Below are 27,795 nucleotides of genomic sequence, written 5' to 3' on the forward strand. Positions count from 1 at the left end.
TCGCGCAGCGATGCTCATGGTGTGTCCGTAAAATGCGAAAAGAACGTTACCTTTGAACGAAAAACACTCACCATTATATCAGCGAAACGGTATCGTCATACACGAGCACTTCTTTTGGATATGAAAACAAGGCAGTAGCTTTGCTAGATAAGGCTGTCCTTTTTTAAGGCGAGCGTAATCACGCCGGCCATTTTATCACTTCATTTTATGGCGCTATAAGCCCAGGACAATTCTCCTTGTTTCTGCGCTTTGAAGGCCCAAAGAATGCCTCTGTCAGAAAATACTACCGGGCATTTGGCCGATAACTCCTCCTACGAGGGCTTGGATCTCTCCACGGTGCTGCCATACACACAGTTGGAGAAGAGCCCGCCCGTTTGGCCAACATAGACCCTTTCCACAGAAAAACGAAACGCGCTGCACCACAACTGCGGCGCGCTACAATTTACGTGGAATGTTCGGTGTGAGTGTAAATTCAGCTAAACCATTTTGACACTAATTGTAACCGACAGGCATGGAGGTGAGGTCGGCTAGTTGGCAGATGTTAGCAAATAAAAACAAAAGTGCAGTAAATAGGAAAACACAACGAAAAACTCAGAAAGTAGCCCGTACCATTGTTTGCTGTGGATTTTTTTCTCTACCTCTGGATTTGTTTTTTTGGTTTTATTTATAGCTAACAAAGATTAAATTTCTGTGATTGATCGCTTGTTATACTCTGTGTTCCTTTCGTTGGAAAAGCTGTCCAAAAAAAAGGCTATGAGAAGTCATTCAATGAAAATCAAAAGCAAGAATCCAGTAAAACTACTATAGCTCCTGTAATAAAGGAAGTTTCGCGGCTTTGGTATTTAGTGCACGCAGGTAAGCACATTCATGCATAATTCCGAATGATTTCATAAATATACCAAGATCTTGTTAGTTTTTGTATACTAGATTTCAATAGTTGGTTCCCATTACTGAGAAGTTAAAGACGGTCGTCTTATGAGAAAAAACTTCACGTAAGAATTCTTTTTTCGCCTAGCCCACGCTTCAAGCAAACTCATGGTTAGGCGAGGTGATTGCTGGGAAAAGAAACTAAAGGTGTAGGAGGCGGGGGGGTCAATTACCTGACGCACACCGTAAAGGTCAGTAATACAAGGACTATTGTTTGTCGTCTCGTTAGTGCATGCCAGTCATTGCACTGTGCTCCCTCGAATAACGGGCTTCGAGATGTCTGAGGTTACAGCTGCATGGTTCTAGTATGTTCACGTGGGGGGCCCGGAGTTGGTCGCATTTCTATATTCTCTACAACCGATATCGCGTTTGCGCTTCGTTCTGATCAACGCTAATGGCTCCTGCTGCTTTTAGCTTGCCACGCTGGGCACAAGCAAACCGGCATTAACACATAAGATTAACCCGCCCAGTCAGAATAGTATGAATTGTTAGCAATCATTTAATTCGATGAAAATCAATTTAGTGGAAATGCCTACTTGCGTCTTTACTGAGCATCAGTAATCCAGGCACGTAGTCTTTAAGTGCACATTGACTTTTATACCATAAGGTAATCTCAAGCGAAGTACATCGAAATACTTTAGTCCAGAGGATAGTGCTTTTGTTATTGTGTATTTTTGCTTGCTTTTAAAGTTGGTCGTTATCGTGAATTCATTTTTCCATTTGTTTTTAAAATATAACTTTCTTTTTCTGTCCTTTCTCTTGGTTTACTTAATTGCCGTTACGGTTTTGAAGACTGTATTCTTAACTTTTCAATTCTATTCTTCGCACATCCCCTGTAATGTATTAACATGTACGTTGACTGGTTTAGAAACAAACCATTAAAATAAATAAAAGCACTTCAGGGCTACTTCACGTGTGGCGTTTGCATAAGGCCTGTGTTCATCACGTCGCCCTAGAGAGGCACGTACTTTGAGAGCAGGGAATTCTCGCCGTGGTTATGCATATACAGCGCGCTATATACAAATCTGCCACGACGAACTCTTATCGTTAGAGATACCGACATGAGAGAGGAGGCGTTTTATACTACGTAAACCTACCCATCGTCTTGCGTCCATTTCTTACTGCAGACCGTGAACCTACTACTTCGCAAACGATGACATCAAAAAGGGCCTACCCGTAGAGCTTGCTAGGTGGGGAGATAAGGAGGCGGCGCTGTTATCGTCACAGTCCCTGGAGCGTAAGTGCAAAACGCATTTGACGTGCCACAAAAGACAATCGTAACCCGTTTCTTCCCAAGCGTTGGCGCTTGTATTGTAGAATAGACCTCGACGTCTGCATCGCAAGCCATGCTGGATGCCTTTCTGCTCAGTGTCATCGTTACACTTGCTACATGGTTCGTCATGTAAGTACGAATATCCCAAAGTGCGAATGAGAAACTAAACTTGCAGGAAAGCCTGGTTTCACTAAGGTGAACGTACTTTACGTTAAAGACTACATGCATCCCCATGTGAAACGGAAGCAACTGTAATGCGGTTTTTGAACGAAGAAGAGAATAACAGTGACAAGACCATTTCGGCCTTATGTGACAAATATCACTCCGCTTTGCGGTTCGCGTCAGTTATCTTTATTTTTTTTAGTTTACCATTTAAGTTTACTTGTGGGCTCTATCCCTATAGAACTACGGCCTTAGCTTCTTTGTCTTTGCTCAATAGTATTTTTTTTTACTTAAAGAATAATTTCTAGGGAAATCTAACTAATCAGCCTAGGGTTGTCCGCCGCATACTTTATTATGTGCTTTGCAGACAACGCAAGCGACGGCTGTCCTTCTTTAAAGACCTCGGCATCCCGGGACCTCCTCCAAGCTTTCTTTCAGGAAACCTCTCTGAACTTATACAGAAGGTAAGCCTGACTCACAGAGAAGCTCTGAAAAAGCATTCCGGCTCATTTTTTTTTAGAATGCCTGAATCAAACAATATTTGAACCGTCGTGTGGCATTGTTCCTCAACAGGACAGATGCTGAAGCAACATAACTTTGAAGCATCGACGTGTTTTCCGTGCGAAAGTCGCTCAAGAACTGTTCTTCACTAGAATTATTAATAGAAGGTAACCGGCTTGATAACAGTTTCAGTACAGTTATGTCACCTAAGAATTTAGTTAAGTATTATTGGTATCATACGATATAAAAGATAAGACAAAATGACAATCAAGGCATACTTTCAAAAGTTTAAGCTGACTGGCTGGCTGGCCAGTGAGTAGTAGTCTGTGACTCCATTCAATTATCGAGAACGGTTATGAACAGCTGAGACTACCACAGTGGCTTAGAGCTGGTCGACTTCGATTTTCTTTGACCTAATTTAAAATATGAGAACGCGGGAAAAATAGCAATAGATACTCATACCATCAGGGTGTTAACTGCAGGGAATCAAACAAGCGAGCTGTGGCTGACGAAAAGAACCATAAAGCTGTTAGATTACTTGCATGAATATATAGACCTACCCTATGTTTACAAACAGCGGTAGGCGCCATCGATATAATTCTAGGAATATACTGAAGCAAGGTTTGGGTACGGGCTAGTTGGTATTCCATGGTATCAATCATCACTTACAGTGCATGTATGCACTGTAGATGATGATTGATATTTCTAGGCCCTTTAGCACCGTCCCGTAGGCACCGCCCACGTTCGCCGCTTCCGCTTTCACGCTAGAATGACGCTTTCTCTTTTCCGTCTCTTTTCTTTCTTTTCGTTTTCATTGCCCCCCTCTCTCTATCTCTCTCTCTCTTTTCTTTTTTTTTCTCTTTTCTTTTCCTTTTTCTTTTGATGGAGGGGGTGCCAGGACGACGATTTCACTGTGAGGCAAACGACACTGAGGGCCTCGGGAATAATTTTGACTACCTGGGGTTCTTTGTTGTGCGCCCAATGCAAGTTTTTGCATTTCGCCGCCATCGAAAGTGGCCCAATGAGACGGTAGGACTATAGCTCGCCGACCGCCGTACGATTGCGGCCGACGGCGCTTGCCATCTTGGCGCAGCTCGTCGTAGGGCGCTTACCTTTGACAACACGTTAGGATGGATAGTTGGGCGTGTTGGTTAAGCATGATTTCTGAAGTGAAGGCGCTAAAATGACGGAGGACAAAGAAGAACACACACGCCCTGTGTGTGTGTGTGTTTCTTCTTTGTCCTCCGTCATTTTAGCGCCTTCACTTCAGAAATTTGACAACACGATTAGCGCGAGCCTAAATAAACTGGTTTTCTCAATGTCGTGGCTGAAAATACCAAGCAAAATGTCTCGCTTGCAAGCCAGCCGAGACGCCTCGCTGGGACGGTGGGTGTTTGTTTTCCGTCTGCGAGACGAAATACCGCCTGATTGTTGCTTGCGGTCACGCCCGTGATTCAGTATACTGAATCACCGGGCTCCTCGACCAGCGTGTTGTGCAGTGTTGCTGGTGGCCTTATAAAAGAGTTAAAGAACGCCGGAAAACAAACTATGCAGACACCGCTTTCGAGATCTAGGTTTGCCGTCATTGCTTATGTACACCGTGTTTCCCACAACATTATGAAAATTGCAGCGAAGGCAGGAATAGTGAGGGTGGTGTGCAATGCCACTAATAAACTGAGCGGGTTGTGCAACATAGTGAACAGGAAGGATACCGTCGCCCGCAAAAGCTGCTATAGGAGTCATGTTCGCGGCTTAATTGACTGTACAGCGCAGGTCGTCTATAAAATCTCGCTCGATTGTGAACTTTGCTACATCGGCCAAACGGGGAGGTGCATTAATGATCACCTGCGCGGGCATGCCGCTTCACTTAAACGAAACCCGGACAGTCATCTGGCTGCCCACTGTAACACGTGTTGGTGCACCCTGATCTTTAAGAAGTGCGAAATAATTGGCAGATATTGTGAAAAGGAGCGCGCGGGAAATCTTTGAGGCATTTTGCATATTCACGAGTGACGACGCGTGCGTCAGTTTTACGTCCCTCACGCTCTCAACAAAAGAACTGGATTATCCCCGTGGCTGGCGCTTATCCCTCTTATCCCTCTTTTTCTGTTCTTTATGTCACATTCAATGATCTCTTTACATGCTGCTCCTGCAAATAGAGCATGTGGTTGCTAGTCAGCGTTCTGTCCTGTACTCTTTACTCGCTCGTCGTGTGTTGCTCTATTCCTGTTGTTAATATAAAGATAAACCAACCAGCCCCATTGAACATGCTGCTAATGATATTTCCGCTTGTATTGATGCGTATCAAGTCAGTTTTTCCGGCTTTTAACTGTGCACCAACCAAATTACCTGATTTCTAGGAATACACATACTTCGCTTGTTTCATTATGCTCGCTTGTCAATGGAAATAGCAAAGACAAACAACGTAGGAAGGCCTGCAGATGAGGCATTGAAAGAGCCAAGCCAGCTTTCTCTGTTTACTATATCTGTGCAATGTTTGTGAAAAATAAGAAAACACAAACAGCGAAGCCCCATCCATTTCAAGGCGATAGCAGGACTACGACTGACAAACTTGAAAAAATGTTTTTTCTACACCAAACCCACTTTTCCCAGCAAACGAACGCCTATGTAGAGCCGCAAGCTCAGTTTTCTGTCTAAAAACCGGCAAATATTCGCTACAGCTAGAGTGTAAGCCAGTGGTTTTCTTTTTTTTCCTTTGCAGGAAATCTATGAAAAATGTGCTACAACATATCCTAAGCTCACTTCCCGCAAGTAATCATCATGCAACGCCATTTGCAGAGTGGTTCATTTTTGTCATGCCACAAAATAACGGGGCCTTGTAAACGTGTAATGCGCCAGTTTGTTTTTCGTTGCTTTTCTTTTTTTTTCTTTTTTAGGGGACACTGGTCAAATACAAAGAATGGTTGGAGAAATATGGAGACATCGTAGGGTACGTCGATTTTTTATCCCTTCTTTCCTGAAATGCACTTGAAGAATTGTAAACTAAAGCAATGTGACCTACATAGTAACGCTAAAGAAAAGCGGTGTACCTGGACGGTGCTTTCAAGCGGTTCATTGATGGTAGACTTATTTTTCTTTTTTAGCCTTTTACCATTTGCCATAAAGCGCGACGTCCGAAAAAAACGATACATATATGGCCTGCAGTACTTAATCAATGCATTGGTCACTCAAACCAAGTTCAGGCTCTGTTAGCACATGAATTGTTCTGTTAACACGTGTGCACTATCGTGGTCACGTTGCCTAAACTTTTTGTGAGTCCCCTTCCACAGGTCCTGCCATGCAATAGTGTTCGCCGAAACGGAAAGTATTAAACTATTCACTAGCCAGTTTCCATAGCACTAGTACCTATTCATGAAAGCATAACTTAAACCGGATACATTATAGAGCAAAAGCCTTCTCCACGTAATTTTGCATTGTGGCATATTTTTTTTATTTATTGCAGCTTCTACAACGGTGCTCATCCGTTTCTCATTGTGAAAGATCCTGAGCTAATCAAGAAGATCCAAATAAAGGATTTCCACAATTTTACAAGTCGAGGAGTGAGTATAACAATAGTTCCGGCTTCTCTTAGAGGGGTGATCAAATAGGCCCCGTTTAGAATTCGGCTCACAATCACACACTGAAAGTTTTCAAGCGCCGCCCAGAAAGCGTTGCACTGCAAACATTAAAACCAGCTATGCCGATTATATGTGCTACGGGAATCACTTAAAAAAAAGCTTTATATTGTTCCACCTTTACGGCCAACTTCTTGTTTAATGTTTTACTTGCTCACGTAGGCGATTTAATTGACTCAAAGCGCCAGCTGTCCCTACCGGCATATATGGCATCTGTGAGAATTATACATCAATGACTTTTAGACACTTTCGCGTTTTCCTAAGCGCGAACGAATGTTTGAATTGTATAACAACGCTTCCTTCAGCATTAGAAAAAGAATTGCAATTGTGCGAAGCAATCACAAGCGATAAATATTCTGCGCTGCGTGGTCGATTCTTTTTTTTTCGCTACACCAAGTGCTACCATATGCAAAAATTTGCGAACGAGCAGTAAACATTCAGAAACTAAGGTAATTAGTGCACCCCTTAAAACATTTTATAAGCGTTAACGTTCACAAGTCTTGTTCACAAGATTGTGGACAAGGCTCCCGGGGGGGAGCCATAATGTAAATATATACTTTAAACCATTTTGGTGGCTGTCCGACCCCTTCCTTCTAAGTATGCATCCCTACCAGACGGGCTTCCGTCATACTATCAACTTTATCTGCGCAATACGTTGCAGGCTTACGAAAATAGTAATCTGCAAAGAAACCACTTCTCATTCTATACATTTAATGCGTGCGCTGTGCTACGTTGGTGTACACGAGCTGTTTCCATCCGCGGACTCACGGCCATAATATGCAAAACCACCTCAGCAGTTCACTGTGAGGTGGTTTGTGACGCAAGAACATTTGCAGATATCGTCAGGCTTTGCGCGGAGCCACCCGATCAACAACCAAAGCTTGATCAACGCGGATGGCGACCGCTGGAAGAAAATGCGCAGTCTTCTTACGCCAGCCTTTACGACGAGGAACATGAAAAAGGTAGGCAGCAACGTGGCCAGCACGTCTATAGCTGCAATCGGGAAAGTGGGCATACGAAACTGAATTTAAACAAGGAGACTAGTGGTAAAACTATGGTAGGTTTTGTGTGAGTGAGTACAACGTATAGCGATGGTTTGCTTCGGACCATCGTCAGTTTCAGTTCGCTCCACGAAGAGGCGGGACGTGTGTCCAGTTAGCTCATGATAAACATTTTGCCGGTGTGCCGAACGTGCTTTAAACCATCGATCTAGGACCTTTAATGAAGTGCCGCGTAATGCTAACGCATTTCTCTCCTATTTCGCGCCAAACTGCCACTTAATCTTTTTTACCATTAGTGATCACTTCGTCTTCATCTTCTCGATAAGCTTGTACCTTGTTTCCAATTATATGCTAAACAGAATAAAGAAAAGGCTAACACAAAGTTGTTCATTCTTGAATTTTCGATTTTCCTTTAGAAATGGTTTCCCGCGTTGCGTAATGCACGGAGGTTATCAGCACTAATTCGCAATTTTTGTGTCTCCGGCCGCGTTTCGCCCACTACACGTCGGAAATAAGGTAAGAGTACGCATGACAGTGGTGGTTAAAGCTGATGCTGTGGTCGCGAGCACCGCAACCTGGAAGGCAGGAGGCTAGTTCACCAGGACGCTGGTGGTGAATCCCCACAGAGAACAGCTAGCGAACAAGCCCCTGGTAATTGCGGCAGATGATGTGAGAACTTGCCTATAAAGCTTCGCCCCCTTTCGTTTGTCAGCTGCTCAAATTCTCATACATCTACGAAGGCTCTTTCTTATGCTACTTCATGAGAGAAGCGACAAGTAACAATACCGTTCTGCTCTCAGATGATGAGCCTAATGGACGACGGCAGCAACGAGCTCCTCGATGCCATCGAGGCGCTGCGGTCGACGCACAAAGCCATCGAGTTTCGCGACCTCTTCCAGAGGCTAACGGCCGACGTCATCATTCGATCAGCGTTTGGCCTAAAATCCAATCTGCAGCAGAAGGGTCGAGCCAACAGCAGTACTGAGTCACTGTTTCAGGAGAGCTTGAATACCATTCAGCAGTTTCGTCGTGCATGGATAAACTTCTTGACTGGTAAGTTCACATTGTGTATACGTACCTTTGTGATCGCTTCCTCTGGTCTTGTCATGGGGCTTTGTCGACTAATACGCATAAAGATTTACCATTCTGAGCTTTTCGGACTCTTGACGTACGTGTACGGCGCACTGGTCCATCCCGCATGGTTTTGGACGTACTTGCGCGGCGCCCATTTTGCGTTTTAAATTTCGCGCGCATTCAATACCACAGGTTGCCGAGCGGTGCTGCCAGCTCGATGGAGCCGCCCAAACAAATTTCAAATTGTGTTTCCGCTCACCGATGCGCGCAACTAGATTTGGTTACCCCCGAGCACTCGATCACGTGGTCACGTGTGCGTCGTCCGCTACCTCCGAGGTTAGCGCGGAGGAGACGCTCTCGTTTCTTACGGCCGCCGCTATAGCATTTGCGCTAGCGCGCCGCGGCCAGTGTTCACAGATTCTAATTAGCTGTCGGTTTGCTTGAACTTCGGTTACGATTTGCATATATCCATTCTCTGGCGTGCGCAGCACACAGTCGTGTTCTCACAGCGGTCCATCTTCTCGTGGCGACTGCTGCTGAATCGTTCCTTTTCAGGCTCGGTTCTTCTGATGTAAGATCATTTTGTCGGAGCAGCCATAAATTTTGCTACACATTTCAACAAGAAAGTGCTTTATGCTGGGCTCCACCAAGAAGTCTCTTGTGTAGGTACGTCACGAAAACGACGTCACTAAAACAGCACGCTAGTTTTCCAGCATCCGCGCGAGATGGCGCTACCAGCCCAGTATTGTTCTAGGCAGGCTCCACCAACTGTTTCTCGCGTGTACGCACGTCGCAGAAACGACGTCGTGAAAAACGCACGCTTGTTTTTTAACGCCGCGAGATGGCGCCTTCTTGCCCTTCTCTTATTCTGTGATCGTCCAGGGCACCATGGCGGCGACGAAAACGTTTTTTTATGCATGCTTAGAGCTTGCTTCTGTTTTTGATTTGCTGATTTTTCGTCCTTTAAATAGTAATTGGCTACTTTTCTTTTTCTTCGCCGTAGGTGCGAGTGTGTTTCGTGTATACTTGATTTTGCAGGATAGTCATAGCGTCCTTTCGCGCCGAGTGTTTCAGCACGTGCAACCATGTGGGGCGTTCAGTCTTTACAAACCTTTAAATAGTAGTTTGGATGTCACAAGCCTATTGGCTATTAGTAGTTGTAGTATGTATGTATTGGTATCGGGAGTATTGTTTTGTTAGATGAGTGATACCGGGGCCGTGTGTTTGAACACGTGTGAACACGTGTCATTTCTTAAATCTGTGTGGCATTTATTGTGTCTAAAACATTGGTGATAACTACATTGCAGAATTTTAAGGATTTAGATTATGTGCGTATCGGCTTTTGCTAGAATACACGGGCTCTGAATGCTTCGGTGCTTGTATTAGAAAAACCCAAGTGCAACACATGGCAAGAAAGACGTCAAAGCGTGCAGTGTGCGGGGAGTCCCTCAAGGTTGAGGACGGGACGGATGAGATTGAGAAGGAAATCGAGTCAGTCGACAAACGCTGTGATGTCGATGCTAGGCTGAAGGAAATGGATACTTTCCAGGTTGAGCTTGTCAGATAGGTCGAAGAGCTCAAATATGTGCTAGATATGGAGTGTGATGTACGGATAGCAATAGAAAAAAGACTTCATGCAGCCGAGGAAAAGCTGAATAGGGCCCCATCGTGAACGAGCAAGGACTTGACAATGAAACGCGGTCTCCCGACGTGGTAAAAGAGGGCGTGTCAACAAAGCACATGGAATGCAGGCAACATGGGTAGGAGCTAGCGGGAAAGAGCTGCACCTACCTCGATGCGTCCGCAAAGGAAAAGCAGGAACGCAGGGGTCAATGCCCCTTGTCAAGTCTGAATCACACAGAAAAGGTTGATATAAGGAAGCAGGGAGAGGCCTCGGCAGTAGGAGAGAGTGAAAGGGTGATCATCGCCGGCGACTCAAACCTGGCTTGGCGTACAGAGACAATTGTGGAGAGGGTGAAAGGTTACCGAGGAGTGGCGGTAGGGCCGTTTCCAGGACGAACATTGGGCGCTGTTATGGAGCAAGCAAAAGCAAAGCTCGCGGAAAATGCCGACGCACGCCACTTTGTCGAAGTAGCAGGTGACCTAAATGACGTCCTAAACAGAAAAAAGACTGCACTAGCTCAGCGCTTGGTGAAGGGGGTAGACGAGTGCGCGAGCTGTCCCCTCAGGTGCAGGTCGTGGGGCGCGTGGTGCCAGAGGTGCCTGTACGTGACAGTAACGCACAAACAGCCGTAGTGGCTGCTAATGAGGCGATATGGAACATGAGCCGAGAGAAAGGTTTTGAGGTCGTGGAAGTAAACATGGAAGTGAGAAGGTGTGGTGGTTTCCAAAGAGACGCGGTTCACTTCAATCACAGGCTTTGACGAGAAGTGGGCTAGCAACTTGCGGGTCGCGTGGTTTCTTTCTTCAGGGGCCCACGGGCGATCGGGAGGCCAGTGTAAGGAATAATGAAGAAGGACGCCTAGGGGAATCTCTGAATAGCATCACTGTCAATAAGAGAAAAAGGAGGAAAACAAGAAAGAGAGCTCGTCATGCAATTGGCGACATGAACATGCAGGGCGGCAGAAGAAAGCAAAAGTGGGCAGAAATTGAGGAGCACTTGAGTAGAGAACAAATAGGGGTGTATGTGCTTACAGAAACATATCTTAGCTACTCCGAAGAGCTGCCAGGGATTGAGAATTATATTTGGGAAGCGTGCTACGAAACTAAATTAGAAAGAAAGAGAGGGGGATTCGGAATGCTCGTTCATCAGGGAGGCAAATAAAAAAGAGGAAATTAAAAATGTCAAGAGCATCTTTGGTTATAATATACAATGAGTGGAAAGAAAACTTGGCTGGGCGTAACGTACTTGTGGACCACAAATAATTGCAGAGATAAGACTCCAGAGTTTGAGGAATGTTGTCGAAATGATCGTATTAGTTGGCATGAATGCCCGCGTACAAGATCTAGATGGTTATACCGACAACAATGAAAAGTTGGAAACATTACCTCGTTTTCGTGAATACAGGGCCTAAGTGTGCAGGGCAGATCACGTGGAAAGTGGGAAACCAGCACTCGACCGTAGATTATTGTCTGATGACAGAAGGAATTCATGATAAGTTGAGAGAAATGGTCATTGACGAGGAACCGTATAGCAGTATAGGGAGCGACTATAAACGCATCATTTTCAAAATGGGATGTATGATTGGGAAAGAGGGCAAGCAGTGCCAAACGGCCAGTCCAAATCTAAATGCCGATCAAATGAAAAATATATTCGCAAGAGGCGAGGAAGAACTTGGAAAATGACCAAGTAAAGAGTGGGAATACAGTGTTTTTCTAAGTGCAATAACGACAGAAATACGGGAAGACACGCTAACATGCTCCCTGGAAAGGAAAAAAAGGAAAAGCTGGTGGAACAGGGAGATACGAGAAATGATCGCTGAACGACAGAAAGCATCCCGAGAGCACAGGCAGGCAAAAAAATCGCAGTTGCCTCAGAATTATGTAGCCAGTAAATGGGAAATATACCGGACGGAAAAATCTATTGTTCAAATGGTGCAAGCACAGATAAAAGGTGAAAGTGAACGTTGGTTTTCATAAGCACGTGAAAAAAGATGGCCGCATCTAGAATATCTTGAAACCACCTAAACTTATTAGGCAGGATTGTGGAACAATACAACAACATATCCTAGACGAAGATGTAAACAAACAGAAAGGGGAAGCGGCATTAAATTACATCTGAAAAATGACAGCCGAATCTTTCCAAGGCAATGACGAGGTTGTATTTGAAGAATAAAAGAGCACGAAAGAGAACCAGAGGGAGAAGGAGCAGGTGCTGCCAAATTTGAACTTGAATAAAGCCAAAGAGAAAATTCCGAAGCGCACAGCTACAAGGCTAGACAAAGTTCTCGGTAGGCTGATTAATGAACTAGGTCCAAAAAGTAAGGAAGCTCCTTTGAAAGCAAAAAAGTTCGAAAGATAGATGAATACCAGATAGTTGGCGACAAAGAAGAATTAATTTAAGTTATAATGGTAAGGGAGATAAAGATAGAATTTACTCATATAGACCGTTGACCATTACACCGGTAATATATACGTTAGCAATGCAGACAATTAAACTTAAGCTGCAAGCATGGGCAAAGAATATGGACGTTTTGGGAGAACTTCAGAATGGCTTCAGAATAGGAAGGCGTCTTGTTGATAACTTATTTGTCCTTATGTATTGAAATATCCAGAGTGGAAGGAAGACCGTTATATAGAGCCTTTTTTGGACGTTGCAGGCGCGTATGATAATGTAGCCTGCAACATTTGGTGGGATACTTTAGAAGGGGAAGGCTCGCGCGTCGACTGTACAAAGTTTTTGAGAGAAATTTACCTATAAACTACCGCTTGCGTTGAATGGAGAGACATGAGGAGCGAGGAGAAAGTTCATATCAACAAGGGAATACAGGCATATCAACTCGCGGCCGGAAGAAGCATATGCCTCTTCCGGCCGCGAGGACACCACCCGACTATAAACTTGGATTTAAAATTTCAAAACGTTACCATCGAACAATCTGTATCAGTTAGATTTTTGGGGGTGACATTTCAAGAAAACCTCTCATGGACGCGTCACGTTGACAAGCTCCGAAGTGAGCTAGGGCGAGCTGTTGGAATCCTAAATAAAGTGAGATATTATATCCCATCTGCGGTGAAAAGGCAGATATACTACGCGCTATTTCATTCCCGGTTATGTTACTGTTTCTTAGTATGATCAACAACGACTAAGACCAACCTAGACAGTCTTTTTTGTTTGCAAAAGCGAGCGGTGCGTGCAATCGGAAATTTAGAACTTTCTGAAGACACTACACCCTTTTTTAAATCTTATAAAATACTGCCTATTCATAAATTGTATAAATACAACTTGGCCCTGGAAATATTGCATCAGCACCAAACAACACCTATTCAAATCAAATATCAAGTGAAACCTGGTCCGTACAGCCTACGAAAGAATTTAATACCCAGGCCACGTTCTCGTACAAAATATGGCGATCAAAAACTAAGCTTTACGATACCAGACCTTCTCAACGAATATCCGGAAATTGCTGAAGCGCTCGTTACAGCTACCTCAGTGCACATTTTCAGAAAAATGCTCAAAAATTTTTTCCTTAACACAGACTAAAAATCCTGCAGGTCTGATCCCAGTTGGTTTCCTCTTACTCTGTGTCTTGGCTTTTTATTGTTAAAGTCGGATATATTTTTCTGTGCTAGGACGATAGTTGCGACACACCTGTACAATGTAACTGATTATATGTGTATTTATGTTATTGATGTGTATGTGTATTTATGTTATTATGTTACTGATTTATGTTATTGATGAGGAACACTTATTGATGTTTAAGTTCTACCGTGTTCCAAATTGAGCGTATTGTAGTGAATACTTTTGTTGTTATTGTTCTTGTGTGACTGCTGCTGCCAAGGGTGGCGAGGCCCAGTCAGGCACGTTCAGTGCCTTTTGTCGCGTCCCCCAAGGCATTTCTGTAAGGAATGCCTTAACTAAATAAATAAAGAAAAGAAAAAAGAAAAAAGAATCAGGAAGGGGGGACCTTTATCCCCACTGCTGTTTATGATCTAAATTGGGAGGATGGAAAGAGCACTAGAAGAAAGTATTATCGGTGTAATATCTCTTGCAAACAGGCGGGCACAGTAGTAGAGCAGCAGCTTCCAGGTTTGTTTTATGCGGACGACATTGTGTGGCTAGCTAACAAGCAAAGTGATGTGCAACGTCTGGATAATTTCAGTGGACAGGACGGCGAGAATCTCAATTCAAAATTTAGCGTTAAAAATCGGTTGTTATGGTATTCAACGAAAACAGTGAACAGACAGTGTCAGGGCCAGGAAATATTTCGGGTGAAAGAATATAAATGCATTGGTATATGGATAAACGAAGGCAAAAGATATATGGAAATACCGCAAAAACGAAAACAGTATTGGGAATAGAAATGCGGCCATAATGAAAACCAGAGCGCAATGGGGATACAAAATGTACGAAATGCGCCGGGGTATGTGGGAAGGTGTAATTGTTCCTGGACTTAAATTTTGAAAATGCGGTTGTTTGCTTGAAATCAAGGGTACAGTCAGGACTCGATGTGAACCAAAGGTCAGTGGGTCGCCTCGCATTGGGCGCTCACGGGAAGATTACGAATGAAGATGCGCAGGGTGATATGGGCTGAGCTTGTTTTGAAATGAGGGAAGCTCGCAGTAAAATTGAGTCTGTAGAACGACTAAGGAATATGGAAAAATGTAAGCGCGCTGGGAGAGTGTTCAGGTATCTGTACAGAAAAAAAACATTGATTCACAGTGGAGGAAAAGAACTAGGAAGCTTACCTGCAAATATGCGACCTGTATGGTAAGCAACATGGCAACAAAAACGTCAAGCAGAAAGTCAGAGTGGCTGAGATAATCTCGTGAATGGCAACAATGGAATCGAGATCTGCTTTTAAGAATTACTTCAGAGGCAAAACAAAATCAGGAAAGGAACAGTTTATGTTAACTCAAAGGGAAGCTCATTAGTCTTAAAGCGATATCAGGATGCCTTAAAATACGTACATATAAAGTGAGATATAAGAAGGAAGAACAAGCATGTGCTTGCTGCGGTAAGGCAAGGAACCGATGGAGCATGTTCTATTAGAATGTGAAGATATCTACCCAGCGGCCGATTTAGGCATCCCTGGCCTCTTTGAAGCCCTTCGGTTCAGCGAGAGCAAGGGAAAAGTAAACATGTCCGCAGTGGAGATCAGTAAGCGGCAACTGGAAGATTGGTGGACGAAAAGTAAGGAAATGACAAACAATGGAGTTGTAAAAAAACAAAGTTCACAATAGGGGTTCAGGAAGCTTGGTTATGAGAATGCGTCATGGGATTTTTTTCTTTTCTTTTTTTTCCTGTTAACATAGGTATGGCATCAGACAATGTAATAACAAGAGCTTGGGGGGGCAACCCACCGCCGCATTCCAAAGGGGATGCTCATGGCATCCATCCATCCGTGCATCCATCCATGCTGAGCTTCGTTGTCTGACCATAGATAAAGACATTGAGCAAGAGCGAACAGTCCCATAGAGCCCAGGGGCCGAACTGACTGTAGCGCGCCAAGCGGCTGGTATTAAAACCTGAGAATCACTTCCGGTTTCGGGTTTGCGAGCGCCCGTTTTGAATGCTAGCTGGTACGCGTTACACCGACTGTGCTGATCGTCCTGGCATTTGCTTTTGCTTCTAGTACTCAACCACACGCTGTTTGGGGGGTGAGAGAGAGAGAATAAACTTTATTAATGAATGGCCGGCAGTTTCGTTGTGGCGGCCTCAGGTGGCGGCTGGAAGTCCTTGGACTCGGGCGGCATTTTTGCCTTATGTTTAGAGATCTTTGAGTGCTTAGGAAGTTGATCTACTTGTTATCACTGGACACGATCTCACGACATATCTTGCTTAGTAGCCTTTGAATCAAGGCCAATTGCCAGTTTCTAAGTGATCGTACAAAGATGGCAAAGTTATTGCATTCCTATTTTAACGTCAACCCTTCTTCCAGCGTGCTTTCCGGAGCTTACCTGGTTCTGGAGAGCAATCATATCGTACAGTTCCAGCCATACACTCTTAGCACGGTAACCTTTACTAAAGGGGTACATTCTCACAGATTTGTGCACCTTTAACTTATAAGTTACAAATCAACCTTTACAAATTTAACTTCTATTAAAGGTAAGAAAGCGTGCACCTCAACTAGAGGTTACAACACTTTAACCTCTAGTATAGGCATACAGTATTGAGTGTCTTTGTCTAAATATAAAGGTTACTTTTACAATATACCGGTTGAACGATTAAAATGTTCACACAAAGCGGCTTGCAGGAGCTCCCAGATGGACACCGTGCTGCGCATGCTCCGTATATAGAGCCGGTGTCGCCTAGCAACGGGGACGCGGCTCTTCTTTCTGCGGTATGTTTCATAAAAGCCCGTTGCTCTGCGCATGCTCCGCCAAGGCAGTTGTCGCCTAGCAACAAAGGTGCGTCTCTTCCTTCTTTCGCGCTTCTTTCTGCTTGCGCCTCTTCTTTCTGCGCGCTTCTTTCCGCGGCCGGATTAAGCAGACTACAACCGGGCGCGGAGAAATGTGAGCCTTCGCGGAGGAAGCCCCTCGGCCAGTCCTTTCCGGACGCTGCCTTTACATGCGCTTGCGCTTCGAAATAGTTCACGTGTCCACCTCGTGCGGTTTTCGGGACAAAGGGTGTCGCTGTGTCTCTCTGAACCTAAGTAAGAAAAAAGAAAAAAAAAGAAACATTGCGTTTTGCAGGCAACTTAGACCTTACGCATACCGCAACATCTCTTGTTTGGCCTAAAAAATATTAAGACAAAATGCAGCCTACTACCCCAAAAAGTACAACAAAGGTGACCGCGGGAGCCAGAGAAATTTCTTTACTTTTGAATAGTACATTGTAAGTGACAGACTCATTTTTTTGGGCTACAGTTCTGTAGCTGCTAATCAATAAATGAGGCAAATTTTCGCTTTGCCAACGACAAGTGTTCAGACTTTTGGCTCACGCTGTTGCGGTTTTTATCCTCCTGCACATGCGTTTGTGTTTACTCGGTGGATTGTTCCTAAGGTATCATCTAGCACGCGAAAATGAAAAAAAAAATGAATTTCAGCTCACTGATTCTACTTTTTAATTTTTGCATGCTGAATGATACCCTTGGTACAATCCACACAGTAAACGCAAATGCATGCGCAGGAGAAAAACACAGCACGGGTAAAGGGCCTGAACACTTGCCGTTGTTCATAAGCAAAGCAAAAATTTGCTTCATTTATTGCTAATAGCTACACAATTGCACCCAAAAACAGTATGCGTCTCTCACTTGCTATGCCATTCGTAAGTGGAGATCTGTACTCCCGCACTCCTCCTTGTTGTGCTTTGTGATAGCTAGAGAATTTTTTGACTAGATATCATTGCAGTCGAAGAGATGTTACGGCTTGCGTAAGTTGCCAGCAAAACGCAGTTTTTTCTTTTCTTTTTTTTGCTTAGGCTGAGAGAGACACAGGGACACCCTTTCCTGTGGAAACTACACGAGGTGGATAGGTGAACTATTTCGAAACGCAACCACGTGTAAAGACAGTGTCCAAAAAGGACTGGCCGAGTGGCGTCCTCCGCGAGGGCTCACGTTTCTCCGGGCATGGTTGTCGGCTGCTTAATCCGACCGCGAAAAGAAGCGCGCAAGAAAGAAGAGGCGCAAGCAGAGAGAACCGCAAAAGAAGGAAATGACGCACCTCTGTTGTTTGGCGGCAGCCGACTCGGTGCACCATGCGGAGATTTGGCCTTTCTGGAACAAAACCCAAGGTGGCGCCTCCCCGTTGCTAGGCCGCACCCGGCTCGTCGGACCATGTAAAGAGCGGGGCCCACATGAAATTCTCTGAAAAAAAAAAGGAACGCTCAACTGAATGTGGTGTCAAAAGTTTACTTTCATTTAAATCACTTAAATCGTTGTATTTCAGCCAACGAAGGGCTACCATGATACTACTATACTGTATCCCTTGGGATTTCTGACGAAATGAAACTCCCCGTGCAGCACCTTTTGAGCAAATATGTAACGGTAATGTTCTCAAAAATACAGTTCAAAACGCAATTTGAACGCCTGAGGAGGAGGCGCCGTTAGCTTGTATAAATAATCTGAGTATAAATTGACAGTTCCACAGGCAGTATAAGGTTAACTTCAGAATGCAACATCTTTATTTGAAAATACAACATAGAATACACCAGAAGTACAGCAGGCCTTGCTGGCACATGACTAGATCTGAAAATTCAACAGAATACTATCACTTGCATCATAACACAGGAATTTTTAAAATCATATCACCGTGTTTCAGCCATGCATGTCGTCAATAACTTCGTGTTAACTGTCCATGTAAAAACTTGTACTGCTGTCAGGAAGCAAGAAAACAAGGCAAATATTAGTATATGAGATTGAAGGAACAAAAACTGGACACTTGTGTTCAGATCCACATTGGACACTACATAAAGAAAGCTTTACACATCAATGTGCAGCATTAGAGCAGGTCAATAAAGACGTTGCCAATGCAATGTAGCCGATGCAAAGAATATACAAAGTATTGGCTATAGGTGAACCTAAAAAAGAAGACTGGACCACAAGGCCATGCATGCATGCAGCCCATCTATACCTGAGCAACGTTTCCTTAGTGTTAGCATTGACCACCACTGGCATCAAAAGACAACTTGTTGCTCTTACAAACATCAGACAAAGCTTAATCAGGAGATGTGCGAAGTGCTGGCTTGTGGGCCAAATGACAAAAGGCTGGAAGTGGTGATGCTTACAGCATAGTGAACTCTCAGTTTAGATCCTTTTGACAATGCAAACGTGAACATTTTTTATTATAATTACTACATCTACTACATTACTACATTTTACTGTCTAGCTAACAATGTCAAGGATGGGATTCAAACTTCTTGAATGCACTACCTATTTAAAATAAATATTGAAAAAGGTCATTTGGGCACTGCTATGCAGAGTACTGCACAATTACGCTATCATCTAGAGGCTAGCAGTTAGAATAACTCAGTGACAAAGAAAGGCCGCCATAATTCACATTGCACGAATTTAAGAATTTTGAGCAGCTAAATAAAATACTTGTGCACAATACTAAATGCCACTTGCATGAATGGATGTATTACCTCAGTAATTTTCAATAAAACAGTTATAGAAAGGCATGCAACTGTAATGCACAAAATGATGCATCTGTTCACCACCTCCTGGCAACAAGTGAACATTAATGCAAGGTGAAAATTGTTAACTAGACTTTGAATCAAATCACATTCTTTTTCTTCAGAAGAGCAAAGAAACACTTCAATCTGTTATTTATGAGCCCTCTAGGCACACCATTGCTGGGAAGCACAAGTTTCTGCATCAGCGCCAGGAATGGTGCAAATGCATATGGATAATCGAGGTTCTTGATGTAGTAGGTTAAAATACAATAAATTACAGCTAGCTCCAGGCTGCCGTTCGAGACCCAAATTATTTCTTGCCTGCTGCCAGCATAAACACACGTTTGCTCGCTGCATGTGTAGACGTGGGGAGCTGCAATCTGGATATCACCACTGGGCAGTGGAGCCTACAAGGACACTTAGAGCCTATAAACATTCGCCTATCAAACATTAAATATGCACAGCATAATGTGAACTGACGAAGTAAAATTTATCAAAAACGTGCAGTACTGCAGATGCAGAGCACAACTCAACCCGAAAGAGCCCAACCATTCTACATCAAGGAAAATTAGAACTGGCTCACCTTTAGCTCTCATTAAAGCATGCAGGAAAAAGCAATGAAATGTTATTTTACCGAAAGTAATCAGTATAATACCAATTTTCATTTGTTTGCTCAACTATATACAACTGAAATCTCACTAAAGGATACTACTGTTTAGCGCGTAATTATGCCCTGTTCCCACAAGATACGCATTAACGAGATTTCACCAGGTAAATTGGTGCAGCATCGCACACTTCATGAGCTGGCTGTGTGCACGTTCCGTCCGGCAGGATGCTTCTTACGGTTTTTGCTTACCTCACCTTTATTAACTTTGAAATGCAATAAATCACATTTAAATTAAATTGTTAAATATAAATTAACAATTTCATCTAATTTCATTAATTTGCTCCTTCTCTACATTCTGGGCCTTCATGTGTTAATTATCGTGCAGTCTAGCTAAACGGAAGTAGTGAATAAAGAATAGCACCAAAATACTACCATACCTCAATTTAAGCGCATATAAAGTATGAGCAATGCCTCCATCCTTAGTATTATTTCAGGGGAAGAAAATCTAAGGCGACAACATTAAATCGTGTAATGATGCTCCGCTCGACTCGCACCACTGACCAATACAAATGATAATGCTACAATATAAGTACTGAACAGGAACACAGATGTGAGTAAAAGTAATCACAAGGTGAATGCAGAGAGCTTTCTGGACGATATGTGAAAAGTTTACAAATGAGTGTAATATTTAGTATCGTTACATTTGAGATGTTTTCCTTATGAACTAGTAAATTATATTTCACATCACATACCTTGGCCGCATTCAGTATCGCGGATCTCTTTCTCCATGGCAACCACTGGGCTGTCAAGTGGGGGCTCTTGCACATGGGACTACGGTGCGGAGTCTGGAACAAACAAGTGAAAACAAAGCACCCAATAAAACCAATTCTTTCCTGTATGTGCTATGCATTTACCTTTAGAGCAGCCAGGTTGTGATTCTTGCACAGGCATTCAGGCCGATTCATTTTCTATGGAGGCACCAACTGGGACAGTCCTCTCTAAGGCAAAAAAAAAAAGAAAAAGAATATATATAGATCCCACGCACTGTGGGAATCGATGCAAGCAAAGCTTTCTGTGCTGTTTGCGTTCAGTGGCAATATTTGGCGGTGATGTTGACGGCCTACGACAGTCGTGATGCGATGTTAAATGTTACCTTACGTGCACCACTTGTGTTTGCCTACGTAGTACACCAAACAGCGAGGCGTGTTTGCTCGAGGCATTGTTGTGCGCCATTGTTCGTATGCTGCAAGCAATTTAGCACTGCCATTCTTCACACGGGCGCATGGCATCATGGCTGAAATGTTTATTTGCTCGACAGCCGCTTGCGTGTTGTCGTCTTGACGCTGCGGTACTGAGTGCAGCTTTGCGTCTGCACGCCTGCATCAGTTGTCATCATGTACAAACTTGCAGGGTGTTTATTTTTCTGAAATAGCAGAAACGTGCCGTTTCATTCTTAAACTAACATTTTTACAGTTTCTCCGCAACTGTTGCCATGTCTAGTAGCGACTCATCTTTTATTTAGGCGACCCCAAATGAAGCATGCTTTCTGGTGGCGTCTTTCCATTCTTCCACATCATACTATGTATGCAAGGCGCCACGAGTGAATATCAACTATTATTCATCTGTTTGGTCAGGGCGTTGGCTTTACAAATTCTCTGTATTATCTTTCCATTGACTATCTCCCCTCTGTAAATTTGCACGTGAGTACAAAAGCGCTGCAGCTTCTACAATGCTTATACCGCAGGCTAACGCGTAATTACAGCGCTCCAGAGGTAATTGTGTCGATGGCCGAGGAGTTTCAGAGGACATTGTGACGACTAAAGAACTCCAGAGGGCATTGTGGCGACGCCCGCGCAGTTCTTGCTGGAAAGGGCTCACAGACGTCACTCCCGCGTCCCTACTATGTACAAGTACAATGTAATTTCTCGTACACTGCGTACATTATGTACATTACGTACTCAACCACTCTCCGACGCCGCGTGCAGGTCAGCGACAGCAGCAGCAGTGGAAAAGCCGAAGGAAGTGGCAAAAAAAGCTTCGCTTTAAAATATTTGATACACTAGGCAATCAAAAAAGCTTTGGCCAACATTCCACATTATACTAACCATATTGCACTGAGGAGACTAGATGTGCAAGCTTCCACAGTTTCATGTGACACTGAGGCCTCGAACAACGGTGCCTGGCACATTGCATTGCACCTTTGCCTCGGCTGCATTTTTCGTTTCTGAAATTATAGACGCAACGAAACGATATCATTAGTGTTCACAAAGTAATGCAGAGCGCATTGCAGAGCTGTAGGCAAAAAAAAAAAAGACGCGTACATAAGCAAAATTCGTGCGAAAGCTATACAACATGTATTCTCTGAAACAACGCTGTATATAATTATACATCATTGTGCGAAATTGGAATGCAAGTTGTAAGAGAAGGGGTGACGCTGCGGTAAAAAAAGAATTGTGTATTCTTCGCAGTTAGTCAATGCTAACCACCGATTCTTATGTTAAATTACTGGACCGTTTGACTAAAAGAAAATAAAAAAACACGCATTTTTACCCAAAAAGCGAAGCACTAATAGCGATAGCAAAGCATTAGACCACTACTCAATCTAAGGTACGTAGTTTTACCTGCCGTAACAGTAATCATTAGCTTACTAATAACCATGGTGTCACGCGAGCACAGGCATTAATGAACATATCTCATTTGACGACCGCGAACAATCGCTATCAAGTTGACTTGAAGAACGCAGAGGGGAGCGAACGTTTGTTTTGTTGCTCCCTTAAACGCGTCTCCGAACTTTTGAGATTACGCGACCTCCAGCACTACTCGCACCGAAAAAAAGCAGAAATGCAACCACGAACCGCCTCGGCTTGCCCGACCTCTGCACACACCGCAGATTACCTCCAGGCCAGGGCGCGGGCAGTCACGCACCACCACAGCATGGCTAACGGAGGGTGCACGAGGCGAGATGTGCAATACTGAACGATTTCTGTCAAGTACATCAGCCCAAAGCACGGCGTCAGTACAAGAAACGTATTGTTGAGGTCATTTAGTTGCCCTGACACAACTCATCCCGCCGACAAGCTCAATATTTTAGAAAGGTCTAATCCAATATTTGCACAAAATGACAACATGACAACATCGAATTTAGCTCAATGTAAATCGAAGAGCATAAAGAAGCAAACATATCAACAATAACCTTTTTCAGAAACACTTACGCGAAGCGAGAGCATGCATCATGTCAAATGTTGAATTGCGAACTATAAAGAATTCACGGGTAGTTCTGAACTTAGTGTCACACATTACTTCCCCCCTCTTCTTTGGCTTCTGGATTGGATTGGCGCGGCTCGCTACCTGCTTGCGCGCGCTTTTCCGAGCGCAGATTGGTGTGCGCCTGTTTTCTGCACTAGGCTGTTATGCGATCGCTTTTTCGAGCGCAGATTGATGTGAGCCTGGTTTCTGCACTAGGCTTTTGCACGATCGCCTGCTTTTTGCACTGGGCTTTCAAAAGGCGAAGTGAGCGTCGCTTACTGCGGAAGTGCAGCGCCGCGGGCCTACCGTGTATGGAAGCGCGCAGCAATGCCGGGAAACATTCATACAAAAGCAAAGGGTCAGAAAAGTGCGCTTTATTTTCCATTACTATGTCACACTGGGTAGCGCCGTGCGATCGCTTCCAATAAACGCAGAAACGAGTCCTTGCAGCGCATGTATGGGGCTCTTGCATTGCCCAGGGGGCGCTGCGAAAAAGGTGCTAAAAAGCGCCCTCTGCGCTAAAATGGGTCGTACCAAGCTCGGTCGTCTGCTTCGGAAAGCACGTTTACACTATGGACCCGTCACTTTCGGTTGTGTTGTTTCACGGCCTGCAGCGAATATCGGGCGCCGAAGATTTTTTCAGGGGTGGCACGCTGCGTAAAGGCAAGAAATTATGCAGTGCCGAATACGTGTACGCCGTTCAAGAATTGGGCGGCGAAGTTTTAGCACCGTGTCAATCGCAAGTGAAGCGAGTCGCGTACGAAGTGGAACTTCAGGTAAGGTTAACCTTACCTGAAGTTCCACTTCGTACGCGACTTTGAGCAGCTAGCGTGCAAATTTGCACGCTAGCTGCTAGATTCAGGCGCACAAACGCGAGGAAAAGCTTGCTAGAAATGAACCCACAGCGGCGATAGGCAGACATCATGTGTACGGAACTGCTCGAGCACACGACGGTACGCGCCGCGATGTACGAACTGCTCGAGCGCACGATCGTACGCGCCGCGACGGCAGCGGTCTTTCGACATGCCGCGAAACGGCGGGCCTCCTGCAATCTTTGTTGACTGCATGCCGCTAAACAAGTAGTTATGCCTGCGTTGTGGTAGCGGCCATCTCTCCTTTTTAGTAACTGGTAATAACTGGTGCAATTACATATGAGCTCGCACGTACGTGCGAATCGCGCTGCAGTGCGAGCTCGTACGCCGCTCGCTTGATGTAGGTTTTAATGACAGCGCTCGAACATCGATGTGTTGCAATCAATACTGCCTTGCTGCGTTGCCTCAACGTGCTGGCTTGAGATCAAGGATGAGCGCATTTAACTCTCTTAACCTGTGCTGCTCGTAGTGGGGTAGTGAAGTGTCATCGAATGAGCCCGACCATTTGTGCTCATTTGCACTCACCTGGTCACTTCGCCACTTCGCATCGGTCGAATTGTTATTTGTCGCTGTGGCCGGGTCTCGAATCGTGAATTACCAGCCATGCCTGCTGCTATGTCGGTCTGCTGTCGGGACTGTAGGTGCAAAAGACCGAACATTAGAACGCAGATAATCAAGCAAGCTTCAAGACAGGCGAAGCAGTCAGCATGGCGCGAGGTTTCGCTTACTCAGCGCGACGAACTGCAGCTATGCAGCGCGCCCGACGCTCCACTTCGTGAGGCCTTGAAGGAAAACGGCAGAATATGATGTTGGGATTCAGGCCTTCTTGTTCATGGCAGCCCACGACGCAGAAGTAATGACGGTGACGCCTTCTAGAGGCTGGGCTAGGTCTCTCCGGATCGGCGCCACCGATTTCGTCTGCTCCCAGCATTGCGTCCCACGACACACGGAGAGCCCGTTTTCGTTAAGCTATAGGCTGCGGCGAGCTCGCAGCGTGGGCGGCATGGTCTGCGAGAAGTGACGAGCCTTTTCGCACTCGCAACAGGGCAGAAAAAAGTGCGAATTGACGCAAAACTCGGCCTAGAAACGTGCTTCGCCACAGCCAGGGCTCAATACGACCCAAGCTGGTACGACCCAGATGTCGTTTCCCGCGCCGCCACCAGGCGCCGCTACTATACCTCAAACTCCAGCGCAAGACGCCCTATATCGGTGCGACTCGAGAAGCTGTAGAGTCACCCTGTAGCCGGCGGAGTCGAGGTAGCGCTTCACCTTCTGCCAGTAGCTTTCGATTTTCTGGGTGTGAGCGCCCGTGATTGGGTCTACAAAGTTCATGCTGTGGTTAACAGCCTCCCATTGCAAATTCAGTCTTGCTCCGTTAGCCCCCACCAAGTTCGGGATGCAGTTGTATGGGGCCCATTCATCACTGTGGATGGTGGTTCCCGGTTCAACGTTGGCTGCAATAATAGGGCCTAGCGTCGCCGCGTCTCGTCGGTCGACCTTGAATAGTCGGAGCTCCCCGGTGGTCACGCAGATCATGCCGAATACCCATGGTCCACGATCTGCAATGCCGCTGTAATTTTGGCGGCTCGGCGGAACGTTGTCGCCCGTCATCAGGCGGCCTCGATTGTATTTTCGCTTGCCGCGAAGGAGGCATTCATCAATTTGCACAATCCTCCCGGGGCCACCGAGTGGGGGTCGCGCCAGCAGCTCGTCCCTCACGAGCGTAGTTCCTCCAGTCGGCGATGACATGGTCCGACAGATTAAGCAAGCCGCCGGTCATCTCCTTCATGAGCCACGTGCCTATGTTTTTGCTCACGCAGTACGTGAGCCAAATCACTTGCCGCCTGCAGTAAGCGACGCTCACTTCGCCTTTTGAAAGCCCAGTGCAAAAAGCAGGCGATCGTGCAAAAGCCTAGTGCAGAAACCAGGCTCACATCAATCTGCGCTCGAAAAAGCGATCGCCTAACAGCCTAGTGCAGAAACCAGGCGCACACCAATCTGCGCTCGGAAAAGCGCGCGCAAGCACGTAGCGAGCCGCGCCAATCCAATCCAGAAGCCAAAGAAGAGGGGGGGAAGTAATGTGTGACACTAAGTTCAGAACTACCGAATTCACGTACTATCCACCCAAAAATAATTTAAAGCAAAAGTTCTGCTTACCGAGATCACATATTTTTCCGTGTGCATTTGGGACGTGGTCACAATAGTCACACCTCACCAGGTTGTCACTTTCCGACAGGCGCAGAATGGTGTATCGCTTGCACTCACAACCCGGCTCGTTGCAGCGACCGCGCAACACACCGAAAAGGTCTCTGCTGCACAAAGGCATGAGGGTGCAGCGGATGGCGCAAGTTCCCAGTAGAAGCGGTAATAACTACTGCAGGCTACAAGTGGTGGCAGCACACAATGGTGATCGGATGGTATCCAAACAAGTCAAATATAATGGCCGTCTCAGAACGACAACAACGACAGGACGACAGCGCGCTAACCACTCCCGCCGGCTCCGAGCCTCCCGCTCCCGCTTAAAATCTTCCCAGCGTGCAACTTGAGCTATCTCGATTGGGCCGAGGAGGAGAGATGATAGCACCGTGGATGGCCGCGCTCCGGTGTGGCTGATGCCTGCTCGCTGCCGCCATGTTAGAAAAAGGCACTTAGAGGCACAAGCAAAAATGAAAAAAAAAATGAAAACAAGCAATGAGTTACAGAAATAAATGTCAGAGGTGCCAGTGATGTTATTGGTGTGATGGTGGAAGCATTTCGTGTTTGGACAGTGGTAAAGATTTCATTTCTCAGTTGGCGGCTTCACACATTTAACGCTCTTTTCATCTGTCTATGTCTCCTCAAAAAGACAACGGAGCTACAGTAACGGAGCGGACGGCGCTCGCTTGTATGTGAGTGTAACGGCATCTTGTTCATTTCACTGAACGTTTGGCGCGTTTCGTGTCTGCTGTAACTTAAATTTGCGGTCGTTGTAATGCCAATTTTCGGCACAGCTTATAATGCCCAAAGAAAGTTGGCAGTGGAATCAGTTGCTACAAGTTTTTAAAACATCCTAAGTGCAATGCAGAATGGTTCGCCGACATGTAGGTTGTTTATTTCAAAGCAGTTACGCCGGTCGCGTAGCGCGTACCGCATCCCCAGCTCCCTCGCCGCGCGTTTATACTTCAGTACGCACGCTGCCTAGCTGGTACCGCGTGTCGGCATGGTTTTCTTAGGCACGCGCTTCTTGCACACTAACTATTAACCTCATCTTGAGCGCTTATGGTTGAATTAAGCATGGGAAATTTTTGGTTGACAGCATCAAGGCAGTGCAGGGAATGAAACGAACCCGGTTAAAGGCAGAAAATGTATGCAGACAACTGAAAGGTTCTGAGCAGGGACATTTTAGTAGACAAGTTGAATTATATTGATATGTGATAGAACCATCCAATGTTTTCGACAACCTTTTACTGAAAGACCCAACGCGTTCGTGTGCTTTTCTTCTGCTGTTCTTCCTCGCCTCGTACATGAATTTTGTTAAAACATATTCAGTTTTTCTAAAGAAACTCGCCCGCCATTGTTTCTCGTGTTGAAATACCGATGTTCCATGACTGTCTCATGGTGGCTAGAATGCGTGCGAGAGCAGGGGGCTTCCGTCACGTTCGACCACTGGGTTTCGGCAGGCAGTGCACGCCACATCATTCGATGACACAGTCTTCGTTGCTGATATTTCAAATAAGGCTGTGTGCCAAGTATGGAGGGTCGTCAAAGAACAGCGCGCAGATGAAC

The 27,795-nt window shown here is 45.2% G+C and overlaps 1 protein-coding gene and 1 long non-coding RNA gene across 3 annotated transcripts in view; one reads left to right on the top strand and one right to left on the bottom strand.

Moving 5' to 3' along the window:
- The first annotated feature begins 6,332 nt into the window (after positions 1–6,332).
- LOC139049154 (cytochrome P450 3A16-like) overlaps positions 6,333–27,795 on the top strand; it is a 35,370-nt gene continuing 13,907 nt past the window's right edge. Inside the window, exons 1-4 of the mRNA XM_070524396.1 lie at positions 6,333–6,423; positions 7,335–7,460; positions 8,300–8,552; positions 16,133–16,189. Coding sequence (XP_070380497.1) covers positions 7,413–7,460; positions 8,300–8,552; positions 16,133–16,189 — 358 coding nt within the window. The 5' untranslated portion in view covers positions 6,333–6,423; positions 7,335–7,412. The remainder of the gene's footprint in view (positions 6,424–7,334; positions 7,461–8,299; positions 8,553–16,132; positions 16,190–27,795) is intronic.
- LOC135901188 (uncharacterized) lies at positions 18,288–26,550 on the bottom strand. 2 transcript variants are annotated; one of them, XR_011508138.1, is made up of 5 exons: positions 26,188–26,550; positions 22,018–22,136; positions 20,827–20,910; positions 20,665–20,757; positions 18,288–18,503 (listed from the first exon to the last, which is right to left on the bottom strand). It is a non-coding gene; the product is annotated as an uncharacterized lncRNA (long non-coding RNA). The 2 variants fall into 2 exon arrangements; XR_011508137.1 differs by having other exon boundaries at positions 18,288–18,506.

The sequence above is a fragment of the Dermacentor albipictus genome, chromosome 8 (assembly GCF_038994185.2).
Source record: "Dermacentor albipictus isolate Rhodes 1998 colony chromosome 8, USDA_Dalb.pri_finalv2, whole genome shotgun sequence".
NCBI lineage: Eukaryota > Metazoa > Arthropoda > Arachnida > Ixodida > Ixodidae > Dermacentor > Dermacentor albipictus.